At 39.9% G+C, this 19,106-nt stretch overlaps 1 protein-coding gene across 4 annotated transcripts in view; it reads left to right on the forward strand.

The window, feature by feature from the left end:
• MAST2 (microtubule associated serine/threonine kinase 2) overlaps nt 1-19,106 on the forward strand; it is a 192,420-nt gene that overhangs the window by 166,514 nt on the left and 6,800 nt on the right. For 3 of the 4 annotated variants that reach the window (XM_035537681.2, XM_035537680.2, XM_050712246.1), the window contains 12 exons: nt 155-287; nt 2,236-2,401; nt 3,436-3,537; nt 5,234-5,356; nt 6,848-6,957; nt 9,355-9,509; nt 10,538-10,842; nt 13,449-13,664; nt 15,496-15,722; nt 17,248-17,370; nt 18,432-18,568; nt 18,800-18,987. In XM_035537681.2, the coding sequence (XP_035393574.1) occupies nt 155-287; nt 2,236-2,401; nt 3,436-3,537; nt 5,234-5,356; nt 6,848-6,957; nt 9,355-9,509; nt 10,538-10,842; nt 13,449-13,664; nt 15,496-15,722; nt 17,248-17,370; nt 18,432-18,568; nt 18,800-18,987 (1,985 nt within the window). The remainder of the gene's footprint in view (nt 1-154; nt 288-2,235; nt 2,402-3,435; nt 3,538-5,233; nt 5,357-6,847; nt 6,958-9,354; nt 9,510-10,537; nt 10,843-13,448; nt 13,665-15,495; nt 15,723-17,247; nt 17,371-18,431; nt 18,569-18,799; nt 18,988-19,106) is intronic. The other variant, XM_050712247.1, reaches the window with a different exon arrangement.

Here is a 19,106-nt window from a genome sequence, read left to right on the forward strand (position 1 = left end):
GTTCAGTTGCATGGGAGGTTCCAGGTGTTTGATGGAGCTGTAATGCTGAGAATGTGCTTAGCATTATCTTGTATTCTTCTTCTTTTTTTTGTTTTTAGTTCCTTTTGGGAAACAATTGAGTGTTGCATTATTTTGCTTCTCCTCTTTCTTCTAGTCTCCTGATAACTTCCATGGGTCACATTAAACTTACAGACTTTGGACTGTCTAAAATTGGGTTAATGAGTCTTACAACTAATCTTTATGAGGGACACATTGAGAAGGATACCAGGGAATTTCTGGACAAGCAGGTAAGCTTGGATAATTTTGTCTGTTGATGTGGGATCCAGTGCAGGATTCTGTTTTGGGTTTGAATCAGAGTTCGTAGCACTCCCTGTCTACCTTGATGCTGTGCTGTGTGCTTTATAATTGGAGGAAAAGATACAAGTCCATTCTTGTATTTGCACATAAATTTCTGTGTTTTTCTTTTTTCTTTTTTTTTTTTTTCTTTTTTTCAGTTTCTCATTTTGAAGTGATGCACTTGAGCTCTTAGTTCAGGATATCAAAGGTGTCCTGGACCACAGTGCAGGCATGAACAGGTTTTTTTAGGGATGTAACACTGCTTTTTCTGGAAGGTTATTTCACAGTCTCCCCCTTCTGGTGCTTAGAAAGTTCATGGCAACTTCCAGTATTTTTGTTCTTATAATTTTGTATGCTGGCTTAAACATTGATTTTCATCACCATGGTATTTCCTAAAGGTTACTTTCCTCTCTAGTCTTCATTTTGCTAGGCTTGACCAGTTACGTTCTTTTAGGTAATGAGATAAATTTTCCTTCGATGAATTAATAGCTCTTTCATGCACCTGTTTCAGTTTGAGATGATTTTTCCTGGGCATAGTTGACAGGAACTATATACTGTATTCTGGGTACAGGCTCACAAGTGCCATGTATAATGGGATTATAAAATTCTTATCTCTTCCGAAAATACTTAGGATCGCAGCTGAATTTTCTTTTTTAGCTGTGCCAAGTGTTAATTCATAATCATCCTATGATAAACTAAGAGCACACAAGGGATTGTGTCTTCCTTTGCTTCTGAGTCATAATGTTTTTTGTAGCAGGAGCTCTCCTTGGTCACTAGATCATGGTCTTGCATTTTGCAGCATTATATTTTTTACAGCTACTTTGTTATTGTTGCTTCCAAGCCCAAGGCAACCTAGTTCTTCCAACCTGATGTCCTCAGCCGTTGCCTGTGCCAGCTGTACATCTCAAGTTTAAATGCTGAAGTGTGTCATCATACTGTGTTGCTAATTCTGCTAGTGCAGAGATGTAAGAGTTTTGTCAGAATTCAGTCCCTGATAGCTGTAGCTGTGCCAGTAGAAATCCATCAGGCAGACAGACATATTCAGACAGAATCTGCATTTTTTCCATATGCCTTAGTGCACCAGAGAATGACTTAGCTGGCACGTCCACACTAGGAACATTTCACAGTATATGATATGCGCTGGTGCGGCCTCACCTTGAGTACTGTGTGCAGTTCCGGGCACCACAGTACAAAAAGGACATTAAACTGTTGGAGAGTGTCCAGAGGAGGGCGATGAAGATGGTGAAGGGCCTAGGGGGGAAGACATATGAGGAGCGGCTGAGGTTACTGGGCCTGTTCAGCCTGGAGAAGAGGAGGCTGAGGGGGGACCTCATCGCAGTCTACAACTTCCTCGCGAGGGGGAGTGGAGAGGCAGGTGACCCATTCTCCATTATCACCAGTGACAGGACCCGAGGGAACGGTGTCAAGCTGAGGCACAGGAAGTTTAGGCTAGACATCAGGAAGAGGTTCTTCACTGGAAGGGTGGTTGCACACTGGAACAGGCTCCCCAGTGAAGCAGTCACTGCACCAAGCCTGTCCGAATTTAAGAAGAGATTGGACTGTGCACTTAGTCACATGGTGTAGACTTTTGGGCAGACCTGTGCGGTGCCAGGAGTTGGACTTGATGATCCTTATGGGTCCCTTCCAACTCGGGATATTCTATGATTCTATATCATTTCTGTGCAGGTAATGTGTTCCCTCTACAGACTCTTGCTACGTGGAAATAGTTTACAGTTTAGAGTGATTAGTGACAAAACATTAAGCTTCTTTCAAAGCTCTGAGGTTAAAACAAATCAAATGAAGAAAAAAAAAAAAAAACCTAACACATACACTTAAATCAACTTTGATGTGAATTTGGCACTCTGTAGGCTGATTGCTTTCTTGTATGTTTCTCTTCAGGTCTGTGGGACTCCAGAATACATTGCGCCAGAAGTGATCCTGCGCCAGGGTTATGGGAAGCCTGTGGATTGGTGGGCCATGGGCGTTATCCTGTATGAGTTTCTAGTTGGCTGTGTTCCTTTCTTTGGTGACACGCCTGAAGAGCTGTTCGGACAAGTGATCAGTGGTATGTTTCTGTTCTGGTCTTCGAGGGATGTCAAAGTGTGTTGTGAAGTAAAGCTTTAAAAGTATCGAGGATCTATAGTTTACTCAAGATAGGCGATATATTAGGCAACGTTTCTTTCTTTCTAAATTGTTAGGTATTTATCTTTGCGTCAAAGTAGCATTCATCTGATTCCAGCTATTGAAAGTTGTTGAGTACTATCTTGCTAGATAGTTCTGCCAGTACGCATGGCGTGAGAGTTATGCAAGTCCCTGTAGGACTGGGGAAGAATATTTGAGGATTTTTTTCTGTTCTCTTTTAACTTAAACGATGGAGAATATGAATGGAGCAGCTGCCAACTAGTCTAATTCACTCTGATTTGGGTTGTTTCTTCTGCAGGTGTAAATGTCAGCCAATTAGTAATTGTTGTAGAAATGAAGTAAAAAGGAAATTCTAAGCAAAACAAATTGATGCCATTGTACTTGGTACCTTTATGTCTTGTGGATTTTTAAAACTCTTGCTTGGAGCTGGAAGAACAATTGCTTTGTGTTCTCTCAGTGAATATGCTAGTGAAAACATTTCCTGTTGGGAATGCTTTCTGAAACAGTAAATTTTTAACACACTTGGCAAATATCCCTAGCAAAAAGCAGATTTCAGTGAAGAACTAAATTTGATGCATGAAATGCTTACCTGTGAATTGTTCCAAGTATAACTAGTGCGGAATGTGCGGGCACAAGATACAGCCACAGTATTGTCAGTGTCATTGTTTATGGATTGTCATGGAAGTCCAATTTCAGACTTTATTAATAGAGTTCTTAATGCTTTTTTTCCTCCACAAACAGTGCTTGGATTGACAGCAGCTCTAGCTGAGGCTGAATTTTATGCATTTTGGAAAATGTCAGTGCTTGAATTATATTAAGTATGCAAGCTGCTGAATTTAAGGTATTTGCAATTCTGGGGAAGGACTGAGCACTGCATTTTACAGTGTAGGAATGTGAATGGTTATTCAAATTGGTCGTGAAGCAGGTAGAAAATGTCAAGTCTTTTTTTGTCCCCAGATGAAATTGCCTGGCCAGAAGGTGATGATGCACTGCCACCAGATGCCCAGGATCTCATTTCTAAGCTTCTTCGCCAAAATCCTCTGGAAAGAATGGGAACAGGTAGGAAACTTGTGAATAGGAAAGTACTAGCCAGAAGCAGTAAAAGAGGCTACCTTACCTGTGAGGCAAAGTACTAGCCAGAACCTGTAAAAGAAGCGACTTTGCCGGTAAGACACACCAATCCCTGTTGAAAAATATTGGTCTAGAGCTGAGAAAATGTTTGTGCTGGGTTTTATGAAGCTCTGAAAATTAGTATAGACTGTACATGTGTCAGACAGGTATTACTGTTTTGTTTGGAAAACAAGAGACACAATCAGGTTTGTAAAAACTTCTCAAATTTGTGCTATTCTAGTTAAGGCTTGAGGGTTGTGCCTTGATTTGAGAAGTGTATAATCAGATTTCTTTTCAGTTCCCTTCAACTATGGGCTTAACCCCTACAATGAAGTGAACTCACTGGTATAATAAAATAAATGAAAACTTTCCCATTCATAGGGACCTGTACTGTAGAATTCTCCAAACATACAACAAATTCTTGATACAATCCCTTTGGCAAAGTCAGATGTGTATGCCAATTTTTTTGTATTACAATGTCAGATTTAGAGTTTTACAAGCCAACACTTCTCATTTCCTGATAGTAAAAACAAAAACACAATGAAATAATCTTTAGCTGCCCTCCTGTTTTAAAGTAATTTTTCCAACACTGTGGCTTCACAGGACTGGTTGTCTGTTTCATAGATATCATTTGTTTGATTTAAATTTGGATTTTCAATTGATAAGGATAAAATTAAAAAAAAAAAAAAGATGAAATTAAAACTAACTCTATAACAATCTCCAAAAGCATGTATTTAGCAAACTTAACATATGTACATACGAGGGTGATGAATGGAACATAAATTAATAATATAATCAGATGATTTTCACATGTTTCTTGTCTATCTCAAATCCACGTACTTGAAAGGTGTTGCTGTCATGGAAAAGAGGTAGAGTTTCTTGCCTTATAAAATGAGTTGATGGGCTGATTTTTTGATTCCTTACATACCTGTAATGCTGAGACTGCTATTCCACTCAGCATCTCTTACTGCTACGGGCACTCAGCAAACCTTTTATCTCTTTTCCTCCGCTACGCTCTTTTTGTTATTATTATTATTATTATAATGACAGTAACATCTTTTATGAATATTAATTTCATCTGAAAAAAAATCCCACATGCTAGCAGACAGATAATCCTTAGTTTTTCCTTCTGGGTACCCATGAGGTTTGTAACTCATAATATATTAGTTAAAAGATACTAATTCAGGAAGGTATGTAAGCCTCTACCTTGATTTAAACAAATGGATGAGTTTATTCATGAGAGTGGAGCCACTCACATGCTGAGTACCTTTCTTAGTTTGCTCTCTTTATTTAGCTATGAACAAGGTGGTATTTAGAATTTGGAAATTTTAAATTAAGATGTTAATTAGTTCTTAATCTTGCAATTTGCTGTGGAATGTAATAGCAGATGCTGTCTTCCAGCCAGTTTAGTCATGTGTTGTCATTAAATACGAAGAAGAGGTAGGAAGGAGTAAATCTTGTTCAGATTTTATCCTATATCACCACTTTGGTAAAAGGATGACTTGTTTCTCAAAATTCCTGGAAAAGGTGTGATTTAAATGTACTTGGGTACATTCTTATAGACTCTTGATATTTTTAGGGTTTGTTTTTCTTGTTAATGCAAATGCTGAAAGAAATACTCTGTGATAAATGATGCTTATTTCAGGTAGTGCCTTTGAAGTGAAACAGCATCGGTTCTTTAAAGATTTGGACTGGAATGGATTACTTCGGCAGAAAGCTGAATTCATCCCACAGTTGGAATCTGAGGATGACACAAGCTATTTTGACAGTAAGACTAAAGATTAGGCATAAACTGCATTGTGTTTTTTGTGTGTACTTCATTTCTGAAGTTGTCAAAGATAAGTCATTGTTAGAAATTGAATAGAACGCTTGATGGAAATTCCTTTTAAAAGTTTCTGTTGAATGCCAAATAAGGTTTCTTTGAAAGCAAATGAATTTTAAATGAAAAAAATGTGTCTGTTGAAGTCAATTGGCCTTTCACTGGTGCCTGTGGACTTGCCAGCCTCGACCCTGCAGTGAGAGATGCTGTATTTGTTATGCTGGGTTTATTACAGGTCTTCCAAAGCATTTGGTGTATCCAACTTCCTTGAGTTTCTTAGGAATGGAAGAATGTTTCCCTAGTGACTGTTTTCAGCCAGTAAATGTTTCTTTTCTAAAAAACAAAAACAAAACAAAAAACCCACCACCCAAACCTTGAAGACAAATGTGAATTGCCATGGTATGAATACTGTGCAAGATTCGTGGCATTTCCAGATAAGAGAGACCCAGTACAGCAGCTCTGAGTGCATCCTGTTGGGTAGAAGCACCACCTGATGTTCAGCAGTGCAAGTCAGTGGGTCTATCATGTGGGACCAACAAACTCCCCAGTTGTCCAGGCATGCTCAGCACATTATCAGGATGACTTTAATGCAAGCCCTATGTAAGGACTGGAATTCTCACATCCAGAAGTATCTCACATAGGCGTTGATAAGGGTTGGTGTTGCTGTTATAATGCCGAAAATTTTAGAATTTATAAAAGTATCTTTCTGGCTGATACAGTGCAGCAAATTTGGCTCAGCATAGCAATCGGTTTTCTGTAGCCAAAGTTATTAACATCCCCTTCTGCAAAATCTAATGTGGCTGGCTTAGAATTACAGTGCTGCAAATCTCATAGCACAAAATCTCTTTGGAGGCAGTTTAGATTTTTGCATTAAAAATAGCTTTGCATATTGGCTGCTTGCCCATTTTCTTTCACAAAACCTAATCCTTTTCTAGTTGTGGGAGGGAAAAGAGGGAATATTTTTGGGGGTAAATATTTTTATTTTTTAAAGAGGGCTTGTATCTATGTATGCAGGGCAGACTTTGTACAATCATAAAGCTGTTGATTGGAAATTGGGGCAGTGATTTGTTTCCTTGTCTCCTTCCATTGGATTGGTATGCCTTAGGGAAGAAATATTCTTACTACAAAGGGTCTGCAGGATTAGACACACATAAAATTTGTGCTGAGTATCAGCATTTAGAGTATGGCTGATGATATAAGATAAATTCAGTTGGAAGGAGGTATTCTTCACTGCTAATTGTACAGGACAAGCAAAACTAGATGAATGTGTTTCAATATTAAAGAAAATACATTTTATGATGTATGAATGCTCCAAGTTCTTTGTAGGTAGACAAGCAGGAATTGGTGTAAAGGCTGTTCTGGGGTAAGCATGCACTGCTTGAGGTGTAAGAGCTATCAACGCTCAGTGCACTGGTGAAATCTGCTATGTGTTGTTTACAGCCCGCTCAGAACGGTACCAACACCTGGATTCAGAAGAGGAGGAAGACACTAATGATGATGATCATGTGGAAATACGTCAGTTCTCCTCATGCTCACCAAGGTTCAGCAAGGTAGGAGCATGCTAGCTTGTTGGAAGAAAAAAGTCTAGAGAGGAACACCATTTCAGAGGCCTTCAATGCTTCATATGAGGTAGATTTTACTCATGCAGATGATATGTGGGAATTGCATGATGTTTACTATTGACTAAGGAAAGAAGGAACTATGGACATATGTTTGCTCTGTGATAGTTTATGTCCTGTTAGAAGGTGGGTGCAAGGTTAATAGGAGAATAACGTTTTGTATTTCTCAGTGTTTCACTAATACACAAGTTACTGTCGAGGTCTCTCCTGCATCTGATAGCCTGATGTTTTTACTAATGACTTCAATGCTGGCATAGGGAGTGCCCAAAGATTGTTTGATTTGAGCACTGTCATTCTGAAAAAGATATTCCAGTAGGTGACAAGATGGTATTAGGATGAAAATTGATTTTGATGTTTTGGAAAAATGGTCTGAACTCAAGGGGATCCCAAGCAGTAAGAGCAAATGCAAAGTTCTACACCTCTGCTATTCATTGTTTTTAACAAAAGGTGACATGGCAGTTTGAAAGAGAAGGATCATAGCACATTGGGGTACATTGTGCACCATGAGGTAAATACGCCTGATTATTGAGGCAAAAAGGCAATTATCATAGAGAGCAAGCAAGGATATGTTCTGCAAGGTAAATGAAGAAATCCCTTCCATCTTTTTTAACAGTAGGTAGGGTTTAGCTGGAGTACTCTGTCCTGTTCTGGGCAATGTTCTTGAAAGTAAACGTGGAACTGTAAAAGAGAGGAAAGCAAAAAAAAAATGATCTGAGATCTACAAAGTGTAAAACCTAAAAGATTTCCCAATACATATCTGTTAGAGAGAAAGGAGTATATGTTGCTCTTCCTGTTCTACCCAAAATAGATATGGAAACATGAGCAAAAAGGAGTTGTAGATTAGATGGTAAGAAGAAGTTTCCAATTTTGAAAATTAATTAAGCAGCGGCACACTTTCTGGATTCAATATGCCTTAACTCAGGCCTGTGCAGGTCTCTTAATTCTGATTCAGGTGATCTGAAATAAACTGCTATTACAGACATTTCAAAATTGTACAACTCCACTATTAGCTTAGATTAAATGAAGTATGTTTGAGGGAGAGGCAGAAGAGAGAAGAAAGGCAGAAAGGAGAAGAATCGCTCTTTTGAGGTCAGCCCTCTCTATGAACAGTAGAGCATATTTCCCACATCTTGTTGAGAAGGGAGTATGCATTTTATATAGAGCTGCTGAAAGATTTATTTTTTCATGACAGTTCCCCTAGGCTTCCTCTACTGAAGTCAGTTTTGAAGTACCAATTCGTTCTTCTTTGTCCTTAGATGGGCTACAGTAGCTTAAGTAACAGTTACTGTGAATTTTATGGATTTGCTCGTGATTTGAATCACCAAAAGTATGCTTAAAATTGGACCTGACAATTAGTTGGGATTTTGAAAAAGTTCTCATGAGTATGTAAGGGTTTCTTTTCTTCTGTCTTTTCTCACCATGAGTATTATTCTTCTGTTAGACTGAAGCTTTTCTTTAGGGTTCAATGTTTTTGCCACAAAGAGAAAAAGTTCACTTTTAATGAATTTATTTTAAGATCTGGAAAATTATACAGCATTTGTAATGTGGGAGGCATAAAAGGCTCATTATATTTTGAAATTCTTGCCTGACAATTCAGCCATATGATTTATTAATAGTTATCTTGTTGATGCTCTGAATTTTTAATAACATTATTTTCATTAATCTCTTCTTATGTAAATTAGGTCCACAGTCAAGTGTAGTTTTAAAAGGATGGATTTTTTTGCTTAATCATTTAATTATTTAAAGACGGCTGTAAAACCAAGAAAGGCACTTTCATTAAGCTGTCAGCATTATAGTAGATTCCTTGAGGAGGGCAGGACTTTTTTGTTCTGAAATAAGCTTGGGGCAATGCTGATAGACTGATGATAATGAAATGGGGTCATGAGCATGATGCCTATCACTGAATTGAATTTGTATAGTAAGATTTCAAGATTCAGATGCCAGCCTTCAAGACTTGTGGAGTCTGCTTTAGCAATATCTCTTCTTAGATATGAGAATTGTTAGAATAATAATGATAATCATAAAATAGTAATTAGTTTCCAGAAAAATCTTAGTATTTCTGTGGTGTGTTGGGCTGTTTTCAGAGGACAGGTGTTGAGTGCTGTTGTAGAAAAGCATATTCAGTGTTTCTGAAGTTTGCCTATTTCCTTTTCTCCCTGGTACTCTTTGAGCATGTCACATCTGCACTGTGTTATTTAGTCAAAGAGCATTGCCAAGTTCATACTTTCAGGGAGTATCTTCCATCTTAAGAAGAGATTGTGCCCCTTGGTCAGAAGAGGCCATGTAGGTTTGTTTTCTCTGTACAGAAGAATCTTTTGCTGTACGCAGGTATACAGCAGCATGGAACGTCTTTCCATCCACGAAGAGAGGAAAACTCCACCACCAACTAAACGGAGTCTGAGTGAAGAAAAAGATGACCGACTGGACAGCCTTGGTGGCTTGAAAAGCCGAGACCGCAGCTGGGTGATTGGGTCTCCTGAAATGTAAGTTCAGTAGAACTAAGTCTTTTGTTTTCTGAAAGCATATGAGAAAGGCTGATCTGTTCCAAAATGTTCCACGTCCGCTTTTAGGTCAGGAATGCTTCATGTGGTATTTCCACAGGTGAGACCTGACAAGTGGAAGAGAGAGCTGAAAACAAACGTGTAGAAATTATATAGTCCTTAAATGTATCCAGTTAAGTACCAATTTCTCCTAAATTTGTAGCAAATACGTTAAATTAATTTAAAGGAATTTTAACCTTCAGTAAAGCTTTCCATTTGTGGAAAAGCTAGTTCTGCTGGAGATGTACCAACAGCAGTTTTTTCTTCAACATCAGAGAATCCGAAGTCTGGTCTTTTTGCCATTTGTCACAAATTAGAGAAACCATTAGGACAGTCCAAAGTTTCCAAAGTTCAGAATATTCCCCCCAAATCTTTTGTTCTAATAAAAAACATCAGGAAAATATACAAATGCCCAGAATTTGGATAACTACCATGTTTCCAGCATAACTGAAATAGTTGTCAAACTTTGCTTCAAAAAGGGCTCTCTCTCATTTTGTGCAACTCCTGTAAAGCTTTTACACTAAAATTTGGCATTGGAAAGATCATAAAATATGGTTGTGATCTAGTCTGTATGACTCCATTCAAAAAACATTTTATAGATTATGCTTTCAACTGATGTTCTCTTCTTCTTGAATCAGGCCTTCCTGGCTTGAAATTTACAGCTGCTTTGAAAGAGAAATTAATGCCAAAAGTGGATGGTGATTTGCATTTTGTAATTGTGATTTTTATAATATTTAGTATCATATTTATTGCACTATATCTATTTTCTTTTGTTCTATTTCTTTCTTAGAAGGGATATGCTGAAAATCTAAGCTCAGGTGATGTCCCCAAGCTTTGCTGTTTTAGCTCCTAGTGATGTAGCTTGGTCTCGTAACTTCACCTTAGAGTTGGGTCTGTGCAGTCTTTTCGTCCTTTAAAGTTCATCATTCTGCTAACTTAACTAAGGGGCTATGTCTTGTTTTCTCTTTCAGATTGCGTAAGCGCTTGTCCATGTCTGAGTCCTCGCACACAGAGAGTGACTCCAGTCCACCCTTGACAGTCCGCCGACGCTGCTCAGGGCTTCTCGACATGCCCCGTTTTGCCATCTCCACTGAGGACGAGGGAACTGTACTCAAAAGGCCACAGTCGGAGGGGATGCTGCTATCTGCTGTGCAGTCCCGGGAGGGGCTGCCGGTGCCCATTCCAGAACAGCCTGTGGAGCAGGAGCTGCAGCTGGAAGGTGATGCCGGACCCACCACCCCCTCCACAGCTGTCAGCAGCACCTCGACGCTGGCAGGTATGTGCTCAGCCTCATGGTATCGTGCTCCGCAAGAAAGCTGTGTTAGCTTACAGATAGAAACTGCATAAAACTGGGTTTATATGTCAGGTGAAGTGGATGTCTCTTGCTAAATAGTTTTTCTAGCATAGTTTTGTGGCTGTGCTTGCCTTTAAAATAGCATCAGTAGTTTAATCTCTCCAAAATTACATCTTTTATTTCAAACTAAAGGTCTTATGCTTAAAACCCATATGATCTATGTCTGCTTAAAACCATTGTGTGTATGTTTTAAGCATTAGTTCAGAGCAGATCACTGCTGAGGTGGGGATAGAGAATATGGTTGTTTAGCCATACTAAAAGATGTCCACTTCCTATGATTTTATTTATCTGAAAGCTCTAGTTTTGAGTAGAGACTTGATAGTTACTAGGGTGTGTGGTTTGTGTCAAGGACATGCTACTTGGTATCTCAGCCAAATATATCTAAATTTAGCCAAGTTACAGTCTTAAAAAATGCATCTTGCATAGGTGTAGTAGAGTGGTGTTAGAAATCAGTGTCTGACTTCCCAGAAGCTGTGTTTTTCGTGGGGTCATTTTCCAGCACTGGGCTGAGCAGAACTTTTCCTGCAATGGTGCCCTGGGCTGCTGCAGTGCTGGGGAGGCTCCAGCTCTCCTGTTCTGGGTGCAGAGTTGGCCAGAGCTGGGAACTGGTGGAAAGTAGCGAGGAGGAAGGATTGGGGGAGAAAGTAAATTTGGGCCAATGAAGGGAGCCGGGAAGTTGAAATGAAGACTGGCAAAATAATATTTGAGAAGGGAGGTACAGCTGGGGGAAGAGCTAGAGCGTAGAATAAGAATAAGGACTAATGGGGTAAGAAAGTAAGGAACCATTGATGGGGGAAACAGAGTAAAGGCAAAGAGGTTGTGGATGGAAAGGAAAGGGGTAATGAGCAAGGAGTCAGAGTGGCAGTGAGACTGGATAAGGACGAGATGAAGGGCACTGCTTAGATGGGATGTTGGATTGTTTGGAGGTGGAAAGAAAGGTCTTAGAGCAAATTTGTCTCCAGACTGTAGTGAAGCCCAAGATTTCCATGTCTCATTATTCCTCTTCTGCAATCCAGTCTGTGAAATTTACTCCAAAGTTGTCCCATTCCCCTCCAAGGGTTATCCTCCCAAAAGAGGCCCAGTACAGCTATCACTGCTCCGTTAACCCATGTAAAAAGGTGTGGGAATGAAGGAAGTAATTTACCACGGACTTGGATGACATTGGTGCCATAGCGAAACCATGGGACAGAAATCTCAGCTTCTAGAATTCATCCTAAAAGCTTAGACAATGAAATTGCAAGAACATTTTCACTGTAAATTTGAGCAACTGCAAGTTGAAATATGTAAAACCGAAGCTTTGGTGGGCAGGCTGCTCAATGAGCTTGATTTATTAGACTTAATACAGTGCGTGGAATTCAGGGGTACCATTGCTTCAGTGTTCCCAACCTGGGAAGTTAAGTTAGAGACAGGGGGCTGTAGGAAAAGATTTTCGTTCAACTTGCTGCCTCAGAGTGCTCTTCTAATGCATATCACAGCCTTTTCATGTGCAGCCTCTGATTCTGGGTTCCTTATTGTCTGGGAGCTTTATTTGAGACTCTGTGGCTGTTAAATGTTGAACTGGCATCTGGTAATGAAGTCTTTGAGACCGGTACTCTGAATTTTTATTTTCCTGGTACTTTCTGCTTTACTTAGTATGCAGAGCTGTGGTGCCCACTTAAATAACAATGATCAATGTTTTGTTCTGTCCTCATTGTTCAAAATGTGGCCCTTAGGCTTTATTTATTGCATGCTGCTCAAAATTTGCTTTTGAAGACAGAATGATTAATTTCCCATGTGGACTTGCTGTGATGCTTACCCCTTTAATTTCTGAGCACCTTGTAAATTCTAATTAATGTATTTTCACAGTGCCCCTTTAAGGTATTGATGGGGAACTGAGGCACAGAGCTTGTGTACACCCCCTACGCCCCAGCATCTGCTAATGCTTTATGCCCAGGCTGATTTTCAAGATTACTTTGCATTTTATATATAATTATAGAAGGTTAAGTAATTCAAGCCTAAATTGCAATGGTGCACTGAAGGGGGCAAATTGAGGTTGTCTTTCCAACCACATTTTTGCTTTCTCTGACTTTAGTACCTTAATATTCTCTTAAAGTGGCTTTTTTTTATGTATGACTCCAATAAAACCTGGCTCTTCTATTACTGGCAGGTTTTAACTCAAAGATTGACGATTCTTGCTGGTTGTAAAAGTGGAGCACTGTCCATAAACGTGTTTACTTCTATGAACAATTCCATTGAAAAGGCTTGCTTGCTTTCAGAACTGCAGCACAGATGTAGGATTCGTGCAACTCTGCTACTGAGCAATGTGATTTCATTAGAAAGCTTTTCCAACAGAATAGAAACCGCTAATTTTCTGTATTCAGAATAACACCATTTCTGTAAATAAAAATTCAAGCCCTGGGGTTTCTTCTTAGGAAAATTTACTCTTGGACTTCATGTAAACATGACTTTGATTTAATGTATTTTGCCTGTAGGGGAATAGACTGTTAGGAATTCCCTGTGGTTCTAATCTGTTTTAATTTAAACTGTAGCTGGGAGCACTGCAGATTTCTCTGATCCACGCGCTCGCAGTAATAGCAATGAAGGCCCAGACTTTACCACTCCAAAAGCCATCAGCGATTTGGCAGTGCGGCGGGCACGACACAGGTTGCTCTCTGGGGAATCGGGGGAGAAACGTACCTCAAGACCTGTCAATAAAGTGATTAAATCAGCATCCGCTACTGCCTTGTCTCTCATGATTCCCTCAGGTAAGAAATGCCTTGTGTTAGGCATTGTGAGAATCTGCAAGCACTAAACAGAAGATTTGCAGACAGATCCTCCCCCTTTCGCTCTCCTGGAATAATGCCTTAGCTGGCAGGAAGGGACCGATGTAGCTTTTACAATTGGTGAATGTTTACAGCTCACCAGGATAATAGTATTGCTTTGCCCCGGACAGGAGTATTGTGTGTGGTCAGACTGCAGCTTCTGTAAGTGGCAGCTTTCCGTGAGTTGTTCTGTTTAAATTGGCTCCTGGAGCATAAGCTGCTCTCTAGACAATGGTGCAGCAAGGAGGTATATCGACACAGAACATTTTTTAACCCTCAAGATGCTGATTTTATTTTGTTTTATTTTATTTATTTTTCCACATACTGACTTCTGCGTTGTTTGGGAACTGTTTGTGTCTGGTGCGTCTGTGCACCAGAAAGTTTCAGTAACTCAAATAACTTGGTTGAGACTGAGAGTTCAAGAATTCAGCAGTGTAAATAGCTAACAAAGGTAGTTACTGCAGAACATCTTACATTGCTGGCCCAGCTCTGTCTCTATGTAGAGCCATACCCTGACAATTCCTAATGCCAGGTGGCTGACTTCTAGTGAACAGCCCAACCAGGCAGGGCTACGACAGACCGGTTTGGCAGGAGGCTCTCCCTGCGAGGACTTTGTCCCTCTTTCCAGAGGAGAAGGCCTTGCTGTATTTTCAGGGCTGTTCCCATTCCTGCCTAGATTGGAGCAGGAAATTGTATCTGGGCCGTGGGTGCTGACCCAGCAGAACCTGCTGGCAGAGCAATGCCTGTCTGCCCGTCTCAGCTGGGGAGCTGGAGGCAGGTATGGAAATGCTTCTTGGCACCATCATGGTGATGCACATTTCATTTCTTCTGCCTTGCCTGTTGGTTGCTTTTTGAACCACAAACACCCTCATGAAAATCTCTAAAATGTGTATTTAATCACCTAGCAAAGGTTCTTCCAGAGCTGTTCTCATCTTCCAGGTAAATATGTGCTGGGTAATTCAGCAGGTGTTTCTTAGGGGATTACCTTTTACAGCTGCATTTAATATTCCTACTGTTTGGGATTATTTTACTGATGTTGACCAGCTTCACTTTAAAATGAGAGTTCTGTATTTGCTTTGTATTTTTAGAAGCAGATATTGTTACACTTGTGAGCAGTCAGGTATTTCAGCCAGTTGCCCAGCTAAGTCACAGCCACATAAGTGAGAATTTAGCTCTGCGGCTGTTGGTTTGGGAAACGCACTCTAAAATACACTTGTGATGTTGTTCTCCAGTACCAAAGTTCCTGCAGTGGCTGCTTTTTAGAGTTAAGTATTTTTGCCCCTCTGAATTTAAAACACTACTAAAATTATCTACATGTAGCTGTCTGAGCGATAACTGATTTTTTCTTTTAAAAATACTGTTTTGGATTTATCACAACACCAATATGTAACTTGTACCAAGATCTAGAAATTATCTGATCTTCTGGAGATGGTACTAGATCATAACCTTGAAACGGAGTATCCCCGGCTTGTGCCTAGAACAAATACCTGCGATGGGTTATAAATCCCTGAAACAGGAGAAATAAACAGTGTGAACCAACTCTAATTCTAGGCGAGCAATGTACACGTTACCAAATGTGCTTTCTGGAAACTCCATTGGTTTTTGCATTCTGAAGCATGAATTAGTTGAAGCTGCAGGACAAGCTCTGTTCTGGTGAAGACCAGCTTTAAGAGCATTGGGCAGGATGGTTTCCTAGCTGTTCTCTAACAAGAATTTTTCTCTCTTTTGAGGCCTGGTTTCCTAATTTTTGCTCACCTTTGTGTCATCACTGTAGATCACCACACGTGTTCCCCATTGGCTAGTCCAATGTCACCTCATTCTCTATCCTCAAACCCATCTTCGAGGGACTCCTCACCCAGCCGTGACTTTTCTCCTGCTATTGCAAACCTGAAACCACCAATCATCATCCATCGGGCTGGAAAGAAATACGGTTTCACTCTCCGTGCCATTCGCGTCTATATGGGTGACAGTGATATCTACACTGTGCATCACATGGTCTGGGTATGTCTCCGCTTTTCTAAACAGAGTACCCCTTGGGTCCAGAAATGCATTTAGCTGGGACTGTGGGATTTAGCTTTATATAAATTGTAATATAAATATATAAATTTGCTGCCCTGTTTTCTCTCTCCTTCCTTGGACCCAAAGTTATCTTTTTTTTGGGTGGGGGAAGCCCTTTAAAAATAAATGAGTAACAGCACTTTGTGTTTTAACTATAGCAATTTTCAAGCCCATCACAGAACCACAGCAACCTTTCTTCTTCCTTTCTTCCCTGCTTACATGAATCCACTCCTTCCACCTGTAACACATACTTTAAAGCATGTTTCTGTGTACATACTGTCTTTCTCTATATTAGGGTTGTTGCATGAGAGCGAGTTATAGCTAATTTGTTCGGACCAGTGTTAGTGATTGTAGCCTGCTTTGGATCAGTTCATTCTGCTGGGATTTTCCAAGCAGTTGCTTGGAATTGATTACAAGCCTTAAAGCATCACTGCTGCTATGCTGTCTGCCTAGGGATTTAGCTGTTGGCTTAGTTGTGTGCTGTGCTAAAAGGTCTGGTTTCCATGCCTGTATCTATTCCTTCCCTTTAGTGCTGGTACTTGATCTCCATGTTCCTTTTTTTCTTAACATGTGTGACTTCTAGGAATGATCCATTCCCTGAAGCAGGGTAATCTGAATTGTGTAGTTAGAGAGAACAGAGAGTAAAGATGGTTTATTCTTTTCCTGTGAATATCCATGTGTTCATTAGACATTTTGGACTTCATATGTTTTGGTCATAATTTAACGCTCATTCTTACTTAGAAAAATAATCTGAAGCTGCATTTTTCCCTTGCACTTCTCTGCTGTCCTTGAAAAATGCTAAATTTACCAAGATACTGCTTGGTAATTTTTTCTGGTTAGAGGGAGAGTTGCAGAGTTCTTGAGCATGAATGTCACCTCACTGGAAAGGAGGTTGCCTTTCTGAACAGTGATAGGGAAGGGCAGTGTGCACATGGGGAAAAGATATGACGTTGGATAGGTCAATGAAGGATGGAAAGTAGAAAAAGAAACTCTGTTTGGGATTAGATGCAGCATAGGCAACCTAAATGCATGGCAGAATCTAATTTAAAAGTCTGTTGGCCTTTCTGGATACCAGTATGTACATAGTAGGATGTTGCAGTTGGGATGGCAAAGAAATTGAAGAAGATTAAAGTCTTGCCTGAAAATCAAGAGCATCTAGTTAACATACCCAAGTGCTGAAAAATTTTGGAAGAGTATTAAGTCTCTGGCTTTGGGAGGAGCTGGCCTCTCAATCAGCTTAACCATCCTGGCTGTCTGCCTTGGATCAGGAGAAGACTGTCAGGAGCTGGGGGAGGAGTGGAAGAGTGCAAATTTTTGTGCTTGGCTGTGCCAGTCAGTGGTTCCTTTCACCCTCTTTTGAAACAGCTAATGCTGGCTGCAGTGAGAAATGAGCTGGCTTTGTGTCTGATCTGGCCATCTATCTCGTACGTTCCTCTTCTCAAATCAGTCATCCCCTTCTCGTTGGCAGCACGTGGAGGAAGGCGGTCCAGCGAACGAAGCAGGTCTGCGTGAAGGTGATCTGATAACCCATGTCAACGGGGAGCCAGTCAACGGGCTGGTGCACACCGAAGTTGTGGAGCTAATTCTGAAGGTAGGGACTCGGCACTGTTAGATATTGGAAAATAGGTAATATGCAGACTATGAGACAGCTTGTTTAAAACGTTGCAGATATCTAATTGGTATTGTCTGACATACAAGTATTTGTACACAGCACCTGGCCTTTGTTTTGCCAAAACTCATTGCTGTAGCTTGATTCCTAAATCTCCAAAATTGTCTGCATGTAATTTAAGCTGAACTCAGATACTCTATTTGAGAAATAAGGGCTTGTCAGATACATTTTTTTAAGTATTAAAGACAAAGATTAATAAGATTCAAGTATACCTTTCCTCAAACAACACTTTAGGAAAAAAAATACCTTAAAAAAGTCCAAATTACTTTTATTTTTTGCCTTTAGGCTGTGCTAATGTTATTATCTCTTAATACTGCTTTCTCAAGGATTATTCCCAGCAGTATTTAAAAGCAGCTTTGTAATGGTTGGTCTTAAAATTATCCAGTTAAATGACTTGTATTTTGGTACCTCCTTCTGAGCTGAATCCATTTATGGAAATAAAACCCAAAGTTTTGGACCGTTCCAATAGACAGAAATCTTTGGGACTGCAAACAAAGGAGCAATCAGGATTTTTTTTAAATTTATTTATATATATTTTTTAAGATGAGTGAGACGAGACATGCTGTGTGTTGCAGATTCATCATGATAGATGCCTGATATGCTCACACTTGCCATCATTCAGAGCAAAGGGAATAGGATTGGTGACAGAATATCACTTTGTTCAAGCTTCCAAGTATTACGAGTATTAAACTGAGGCATTTGGGATCTCAATGGGAGAGGTCGGATGCTGTGTTCTCTCTGCTCTGGGAAGCTTTACCTACCAGCTGGGATCTGATCTAATCATTTGTGAAAGCCTGACTAAAGAGAGCTCTCTCTCAGCAATTCCGTAATAAATGATAGGTGGAAATGCAAAGAGGGAAATGGAGTTTGACAAAGGATTACAAAATGGCAGTCAGTAATAAACTAGCAGCCTACCTGCTTAGCCTGCAGATTTGCTTCAAAAAGCCATGTTTTCAGCAGTGTATGTGTCTTGTTTCTGACAGAGTGGAAATAAAGTGTCTATCTCCACTACGCCATTTGAGAACACATCCATAAAAGTTGGACCAGCTCGAAAGGCCAGCTACAAATCCAAGATGGCTCGTAGGAACAAGAAGAGCAAAACTAAGGATGGTCAGGAAAGGTTTGTTTTGTTGTTTCTCTGTGAAAATTAAGCAGTAACCAGGATAATGTGAGAGAGATCTTGTCAAAGCAATTTGCAGATAATGTGTGTATCAGCCTGAACATACTGTGTTTTTTCTTTTCTTTTTGTTTTCTTTTTCTCTTTAATTGTGTCATAAAATTGACTGAAATATGCCAATAAAGGTAAATAAACCATTTGGGCTTCTGAACAACTTTCAATACTTTTCCACAGTAAGAAGAAGAGTTCTTTGTTGAGGAAGATCACTAAACAGGCATCACTGCTTCACACCAGCCGTAGTTTATCTTCGCTGAACCGCTCTCTGTCTTCTGGAGAAAGTGTGCCTGGCTCTCCAACCCACAACCTGTCTCCTCGGTCACCTACACAGAGTTACAGATCCACTCCAGAGTCTGTACACTCAGGTAAAAAACAAAACAAAAGAAAACAAAACAACAAGCAAACAGAAAAACTTGGGAAAGATTTTTGCATTGATAAATGCAGGTAGTAGATCTGTTTTTGGACTAAAATGACAGCTATGATG

Source organism: Cygnus atratus, chromosome 8 (genome assembly GCF_013377495.2).
Source record: "Cygnus atratus isolate AKBS03 ecotype Queensland, Australia chromosome 8, CAtr_DNAZoo_HiC_assembly, whole genome shotgun sequence".
Lineage (NCBI taxonomy): Eukaryota > Metazoa > Chordata > Aves > Anseriformes > Anatidae > Cygnus > Cygnus atratus.